Genomic DNA, 8,525 nt, shown 5'->3' with positions numbered 1-8,525 from the left:
GACTTTTGAAGCTCCCCTATGTGCATACAGACACACACCCAGACACACACACACCCACAAACACTAACCAACAGGCTTCTGCTGTAAAGTAATGATTTATTTCTTACATTTACATATATTTCTTTTAACTGACCTCTTACCTCTTTGTGATGTTTACAATTATTCTGATTTTTTTTTTAATTATTATTTTTTATTGCTATTCCTTGAGTATTGTGTTTAATTACATTTTGGTGATACTTTGTGTTGGAGTTCTTTGATTTTAGTGGCAGCCACCAGATTCTCTTTCACCTTTGACATATGCGACACAGACTTGATTGGCAATGTGTCTGTTTAGGTTTAAGGATCTGCATTACCTAGTGAATCAAGTTTTCTTTTGCATTACCAGCAGTAAAAGATGGATCTGGGTCTTTACACTATACAGACACTTTGCTTCTAGCAATCCGGCGGCAACTGTAGCTGGAAAGCTGCTATTCAATTCAGGATATCAAAAAATCAAGTCTGTTGAAATGTACGCATCCTGCTGGTGTGTGTTCTTGTGACTCTACATACAGTCGTTCCGCCTATAGGCAGCAGGTACTATAGTACTGTGACTGAAACATTGCTACCTGTTGTTTGAAATGAAATCAAGCGCAGAAAAGGAGGGAACGCATGCAGAGGTTCACAAATTGTCGTTCAAGAAAGATAAACTACTTGCCCCGAGCCATTTCCAGACACACACACAGCCTACATCACGCCATGTCCATTATTATTAACAAGCTGTAAATAAACATGCGTGTACCGCAGAAGAACAGAAACCTTATACAATATTTCATCTTTTTTCTAAAAGGTTTTTTTTTCTGACATTAAATACTGGTAGCAATATTTAAATAAAAATCTATTTTTGGGTAATATATTTAAAAACGTGTATTTAATGTAATGTGCCCTGCAAACGAATATACAATTTCTCTCATTCCTCGATATATATATATATATATATATATATATATATATATATATATATATATATATATATATATATATATATATATTAATTGTCTTCTTTAATTAATAATACACACCCGCATCGTATTTCCCGTGTAGGATCTTAAACACACCTGTCAGGGTGTAGACTGCTTGATTGGGACGGAGATGGCTACGGGTACAGTTCAAACGGTGAGCGGTTTGTGCTTTCTTGCAACCGTGGCACACATGTTTTTATATTTTTATTATCATTATTGAAAACGAACATTTTCATAGTTTTGTTGTTTAATTCCAGTAATGCGGAACATGTTGCCGGCTTCATTAGACTTCTAATAGTTTATGGTGCGCTGCTCTGGTCTTTACGTCTGCTTTCTGGAGAAAGCACTGGACCCTGGTAGAGAAATCTGCGTAAAGCATTTAGTATGTTGGATTGTTTAGCGAAACGTGAATGCAACCGAATTAATTTGATGTTTTTTGATAAACCGAAGTAACGGTAGATTAGGAATAGATTGGATAGGACCCCTTATTATCGGTAACCTTTTGTGTAGTTTTCCTAAATTGGTAAAAGTTCAAAGTTAAACAGGCCTACTACAACATTATTATAGTAAACACATTTGATATAAAATGCGTTATATTGTATTCCTGGTAAAGTTGCGCACGGACTTCCAATTTCTTTTGGGGGGGGGGGGGGGGGGGGCGGTTGGTAGGCCTAAACACGGGTTTGTTTATTATCTGTTAGATATTTCTGGGTAGCCCATAGACATTTAAAAAGGTTTTAAAATAATAACTGTCTTCCTAGGTAAGTTTGGCACTTGCACAGGAGAAAAAGGAGCAAAAGAAGAGTCTACATGATGTAATCGTAAGAGAAGCCGCCGCTTCGCTGGAGAGATGTGTGAAGAGCCCATTGCAGAACAGGTAGAGAGCACGTCGGGGTTATAATTTACCACATTGATAGTACTGTTAAAGTGCTGTTAACCGGCGTTTTTCACGCTTATGTTCACTTTGAGTTAAAGAAAGCATTTGTAACCTGGCTGACACCACACTAAGAACAAGAAGCGCGCCATACTGTGGTAGGCTTAAATGGGCTTCTGCCAAGTCGAGAACATTAAGTCTGGAAAAAATCACCAACAAAAAAATAATGAGATTAATAATATATGGAAAATGTATTATCCAATCAACATACTTAATATAACCTTGTGAAACACTTTTACCCCAGGTAATAGAAAATAAGTTAATTGGATAATTGTATATGTTAATATAAGTTAATTGGATCATTGTTTATTGACCACAAGCTGGTGGTCGGTGCCTTTACCATCATCACTGGTAAGGCTCTATTTTCTGCAGGAACATTTCAGGGAAAGTGCTGACGATGTCCTTGGTTTTTAATGCCATCTGCTGGTTAAGAGTGTAACTGCAGATGTTCATTAACCCTATGTTTAAAAAATTGCAAATGTCTACAATAAAATATAATAAACAAGTTAATGTACTTGCCAAATTGGGAAGTACTGCAACTTATCATTTAGTCATTTACATCTCATCCAAAGGACGGATGATATTGTGATGTTTGGCCTAATCAGGCCAACAAAGCCTGGGTATTATTGCTGTTATGATTAAATATTCTGTTAACACTGTCTTGCGTCCCCCTGGTGTCCTTGCAGATGGGCTCTATGGTTCTATAAGAATGACAAAAGTAAAACCTGGCAGGCGAACCTGCAGCTCATCACCAAGTTCGACACAGTGGAGGATTTCTGGGCGTGAGTAAAAACAAGCTGACTGTCAAGGATATGCAGTATATTGCATCGCTGATGTGCAGCATTTAGGGCTAAACACAAAGCCAAACAAATGAGGTGCGAATGCCGTTTTGGTTGATGCCAACAGACATAATACGATAAATACTGTAAACACCAACTGAATATAATATAGATATCTTTGGAGTTGCATCTCTTGAAATGCATTGCAAATGTAAGGGTACACTGCCATTGTGTGGTAAAGAGCTGCAAGCACATACCAGGTGGAAAGATAACCCTTGCCTCTTTAATTGATATTGTTAAACATGTTGATGGAGCAGACAGTCTCTGAAGTAGGTCTTGCATGTTTTCAGTGTGACTCGTGCATGTACTAGTATTGTAATGTAGCTATCGGGCACACAGTGTTGAGATTGCCTCTTTGGATAGGTTTTGGAGCAGCCTGCATCAGGATGTTCTGACAGAGAGAGAGATGTCTCTTTTTCTGTCTATAGTTTCCTGGTCAGTCCTCTGCCAGCGTGCATTGTTCCTTGCCCACTCCCCTTGCCCCTTCACGCACTCCAGCACTAATCCAATGGGGTGGTTATATTATTGTGCAGGAATGTATTTTGTCAAGCTGTTGTACTCTGAAATGCTGTTCAGTTGCATTTTCTCTCTAGTATAAGAACTTGAGCCATGCCAATGACCTCGAAGTCCAGGTTATTGGTTTATTGGTATAATATTGTGGGGAAAGAACCTGACTGTTCCCAGTGATCTGAGGGCGTTGTAATTTGAAGAGACATCTCCAGATCACAATCATTCAGAATGTCTGCTATTTCTGTTTTATACGTTTGTGTTGGTTTGCTTTTTCAAAGAATATATAACCACATTCAAGTTGCCAGCAAGCTGTCGTCGGGCTGTGACTACTCTCTGTTTAAGGCAAGTGAATTTGATTTATCAAATCCTTCGGTTTTCTGTTTTTACACGGTGGACCTTGTCTCTTTTTGTGGGGCGAGGAGGGGAGGATTAATACTGCTGCTCTGTCGGTGATCTTTTCACGTTACTTTTCTGCTGGTCTCCAGTAGTGAAATTATTACCCTGATGAAAGCACTAGCTGAAATGTTTTATACTTTATACAGACTCGGTTCTGTGTAAGTATGTTTAGAATCCATGAAAGGACATAAGCCTGATTTTAGTATGGTGTTTACACCAGAATATTTACCTTTGCTGCAATTGACCAAGTGTGGTTGTTTTTTTTTTTTTTTTTTTTTTTTTTTTTTTAAGGATGGGATTGAGCCCATGTGGGAGGATAGGAGGAACAAGTGCGGCGGCCGCTGGCTAATTACTCTGTCAAAGCAGCAGAGGCACACCGAGCTTGATCGGTTTTGGCTGGAAACTGTGAGAAATGTTTCACTGTTTATTTAGTACAGGGCATACAGTCTCCTCTCTCTCTCTCTCTCTCGCTCTCTCTCGTTAAATAAAACCAAGTTTTAAAGATGTATACAAACACACACCATGCCCATGGCTTATAGCAATATTCAGTACCTGGATAACTGACCCTGTCCTTGGTTAAGAGCTCTCTCTCCTTAAGGATTGAAATAGGATATGCAGTTCTGCTCACTCCTTCCTACGAGGACAGTGAATGGTGTCTGTCTTGTCTTCTCTCAGCTCCTGTGCATCATCGGAGAGTCCTTTGATGATTACAGCGATGATGTGTGCGGAGCTGTCCTCAATGTCCGTGCAAAGGGAGATAAAATCGCAGTCTGGACGACCAATACAGAAAACAGGGAGGCTGTCACTTACATTGGGTGGGTGTGCTCTTTGTGGTGCTCTGAGGCATAGCGGTTTGCAGGCTTCTAATCACTAACAGTAGCATTAAGCCTTTTCTTGTAGTGAATTGTCCTCAGATGGGCTCTAACCTTGATGTTTGAGGCGTTTCAGTTCTCTTGGTGCTCTAATTGCTGCTAATGGGTTCCAGTGGTGGCGTGACTTATAATGTATATTAGGAACTAAAGAACTTTTACCTACCAATCAGGAAGCTCCATTGCAGGGCACTACCATACTCCAAGGTGCAAGTCGTTTTAAAAATTGGTGCTAAACTGTTTTGAAATTTTAGCACCACAGAGCCTACTGGTGCTAAATTATCAAGGCTGCCAGACAACCTCCAACATGACATGAACCTTCTCTCCTGTGTATGTGGATGAGTGTGGGTGGGTCATGTGAGCAGTTCAGACCCAATGAGAAATCATCATCTATGGTTACTAAGGAATAAAAAAAATAAATAATTGCTGGCGCCAGAATTTAATGTTTCTGCCTGGCGTTATGAGGTACCCTGACGCTAGAATCTTGTGCCAAATTTGCACCTGTCTTGGTATTTGGCGTTCCTGACACTATTTTACCAGGCAGGAATGCTCTCCAATCTGGGTGCTGTTGTATGCATCTCTGTTCAAAACATTTGAGCAGTGTTTGACTTGGACACTTGCATGGACTTTTCTTTGGTGTCAGCCTCTGCAGTGTATTTATGATGATTATTGAAGTGAATGTGGTTTGTAGATCAGTCCCATCAGTTTGCCCCTAATAATTTTATTCTAACTTTGCTTATGTATGTGAAATGTTTTGGTCAGTTTCTGCACAGGTTGAATATAAGTGAGGTAGTCTGGAATCTACTCCGTACTGCTGACAGCTGATTGGCTGTTGAAGGCTGTACCTTGGGAACTTCCTGTCAAATTGATGAAGCCATGCAGGAGCATTTGAAATGCTATTCTACACGCTGTGGCTGCAGGTCATAGTGGCACCTATAAATGATCAGTGCATTCTCCAATCTACAAACTGTTTAGTATTTCACAAGATCAGCGTGCAATCTCAATTTAGTTATGGGCAGTCAAAAAGCGACGTAGAGATGAGAAAACGAGAACGAATCTGATGCTTTATGTCACAGATGTCCAAGATTGGCCCTTCCACTGCTCATCTTTGTTCCAACCCTGTTCTAAATCATTTAATTGAACCAAGTGAGCCTCTACCTAGACCCTGAAGTAAATCACTATCTAATTGTACCTGTTACACCTGGAGCGGAATGGCCTGTCATTGGACACCCTTGCTATATGCAATCATTTCCACGTGTCGCACTGTACAGATTATTAGTTGCACTGAACTCATTTTCCTCTCCCTATTCAGGCGCAGGTACAAGGAAGGGCTGGGGCTCCCTGCAAAGATAGTGATTGGCTATCAGGCTCATGCAGACACCGCAACAAAGAGCAACTCCCTTGGCAAGAACAAGTTTGTTGTCTGAGAGGCTGTGATGGTCTTGGTAGAGGAAGCAGAACTGCAGTGTTAACTTCAGTTAATGTCCTGACGTGTGGTGTTTTTTTTTTTTTTCCTTGGGGGGGGGGTGGGGGGGCAGTGACATGGCTGTTTTTGGTTCGTTTTCATTGAGTGTGCAGCTCTTGCACTGTTCTGTTATCTAAAGTAAATTAATGTGTGGAGATGCAAATGGTTTTGTTTAGTTGCATGGACTGACTACATTGTCCCTCTGTGTATAAAATAAAAATATATATTTGCATTTGTTGATCAAGAAATGTGTTATACTGCATTTAATAAGGTCCTGTAAAGTATGTAAGACATGGAGTAGTCCTGTGTGTTTCAGCTGTTTTGAACCTCTGCTTCATCTGAGCTTGTGTAACGATGCAGACTGTGTTTCAAGACCGTTCTCACAATTGTAGGTGGTTTTGTGTGGTGGGGGAAGGGGGCTTTGTGTTATTTTCATGCTCTACATTTCTTAATACGATGGTTGCTCTTTTTGTTTTCTTTTGATTAAAAATATCAAATATTTGGAAGATAACTTTATTTTGTACTTGCTGGTGGATGCGTGCCGTTGCCAAGAAAGAGGGTGCCGAGTCAAGAGCATCTAACAGTGATGTGAGATTAATTTGCAACATCGTCTTACCTGTTGTCTTGCTCAAAAATCCCATCTGTCTGTGCACAATGGTTGCTTATATGGAAGGCGTGTTAATCACGTTTTTTATAATTGAATTTCCTCTCCTTAGCACTAGCTGTGTTATCACTGCTTCTGTGTTGTTTTTTTAAGTAATTTATTATTATTTGTTTGTTTAGCAGATATTTAAGTAATATTTTCCTCCATGAACCAGGAATGCTATTGAGTTTGAGCAATATAATGCAGGCCTTTAGCCCCTAACTTGTTTTAAACCTTTTTGACCACTTTAATTACTGTTGCAATTGGAATCTATTTTCTTAGCTCCCTTTTTGCCACAAGATGGCACTGTGCAAGTTATACACAGCTTTAGATGCAGCACTAACTGTGTGCAAATAATTTAAAAACTGCCTGCACCTGTTCATGCTTGAGCATGGATGGTGATCCATGACACTGTGTTAAAACGTGTAAGCCCCAAAAGTGAAGACATTAAATTATACAATCTGTTTGGCAAAACTGCTGGGCAACAAATCAGACAGGGAAACCGCAATTACATGGATAACCAAACATAATTTTCACCAAACTAATATGTATCGCAGATATTGCATTGTTACACAGAGAACACATACACATCAATGGGTGGGTTGGCCAAGTTTGACCCTTGTAGGTATCCATCTATTGCATACATAAATTTAACACCTAGTTTAAAAGAAACATTTAAAAAATAATTCCGAACGCTATAACAATTTATTTCGTTCGTGTTAACACAATGGTGTCGAAACCAAATTCAGCTGCAGCTTCCCGCTTGTGTGTGTTCCATGATATTTCAGCCGCTTTTATTTCGGCTTTGATTGTTAGTTGCGGTCATGATCGTCATCAATAACACTGTGTAACAATTTTTTTTTTTTTTGGTTCCTGGGTAGTAAGTGTTATTTCCTAATTGCTTATGCCCCAAAAGTATAGAAAATTGCCATTATTCCCCACAAAATTTGCTTTTGTGACCAGGACAGTGATATTTTGAAATTTACCTATTTTCCAGAACATTCCAGAAAGATTCAGTGCTGAGTAAACTTGGAGTAACTTCTAGAACTTTCCAGTAATAAAAATAGTAGTATAAATACAGGGGCCTTAAGCCCACCAGTTCAGTTTAGTTCTAGCTGCCTAAGTGGATACATATCTGCATTTTTCTGAGATGGCATCAAGAGGCTGCAAGCATCCAGCAGACGCATTTTGCTATGTCTGCGGCCAATTTATCAAGACAAAAGCGGCTTGGAACAGCTTTGTCGCAGTGGTTCGGGGCTTCCTGGGCAATCACAAGGCCGAAAACTATGTGGAGCTGGTTGAGACTCTGGTGAAGAACTACGGCACAATGGGCTGTAGGATGTCCCTCATAGTCCATATCCTTGATGCTCATCTTGATAAATTCAAGGAGAACATGGGAGCGTACTCGGAGGAGCAAGGCGAGCGCTTCCACCAGGATATACTGGACTTTGAACGCCACTACCAAGGACAGTATAACGAGAACATGATGGGAGACTACATTTGGGGGCTGATTCGTGAAAGTGATTTACAGTATAATCGTAAATCTTGAAAAACTACTCACTTTTAAATCTTTTGTAGTCATTTTTGTATTACTTTAGTATAAATACATGTTATTTTGGATTCATATGTTGTTTTTTTCTGACTTTATGTAAATGAAAAGACACAAATTCGCCCGTTTTCTCATTGGAAATAGGTAAATTTCAAAATATCACTGTCCTGGTCACAAAAGCAAAGTTTGTGGGGAATAATAGCAATTTTCTATACTTTTGAGGCATAAGCAATTAGGAAATAACACTTACTACCCAGGAACAAAAATTATGTTACATAGTGTAATCACTGCGCTTCAGTGTATTTTGTGCTGTACTTCGCGC

The 8,525-nt window shown here is 39.6% G+C and overlaps 1 protein-coding gene across 2 annotated transcripts; it reads left to right on the top strand.

Annotated features, from left to right (window-relative positions):
- The first annotated feature begins 1,063 nt into the window (after window positions 1-1,063).
- On the top strand, window positions 1,064-6,767 carry LOC117431746 (eukaryotic translation initiation factor 4E-1B-like). 2 transcript variants are annotated; one of them, XM_058996423.1, is made up of 7 exons: window positions 1,064-1,152; window positions 1,760-1,875; window positions 2,619-2,714; window positions 3,560-3,623; window positions 3,969-4,082; window positions 4,353-4,492; window positions 5,859-6,767. In XM_058996423.1, exons 1-7 carry the CDS (start codon window positions 1,129-1,131, stop codon window positions 5,971-5,973), a joined length of 669 nt encoding a protein of 222 aa, XP_058852406.1. In that variant the 5' UTR covers window positions 1,064-1,128; the 3' UTR covers window positions 5,974-6,767. The 2 variants fall into 2 exon arrangements, with proteins under 2 accessions (XP_058852406.1, XP_058852405.1); XM_058996422.1 differs by lacking the exon at window positions 1,064-1,152 and adding an exon at window positions 1,204-1,380.
- The last annotated feature ends 1,758 nt before the right edge of the window (window positions 6,768-8,525 follow it).

The sequence above is a fragment of the Acipenser ruthenus genome, chromosome 22 (genome assembly GCF_902713425.1).
Source record: "Acipenser ruthenus chromosome 22, fAciRut3.2 maternal haplotype, whole genome shotgun sequence".
Classification (NCBI taxonomy): domain Eukaryota; kingdom Metazoa; phylum Chordata; class Actinopteri; order Acipenseriformes; family Acipenseridae; genus Acipenser; species Acipenser ruthenus.
The sequence above is the reverse complement of the archived record's forward strand: the minus strand, read 5'-3'. Positions and strand labels throughout refer to the sequence as shown.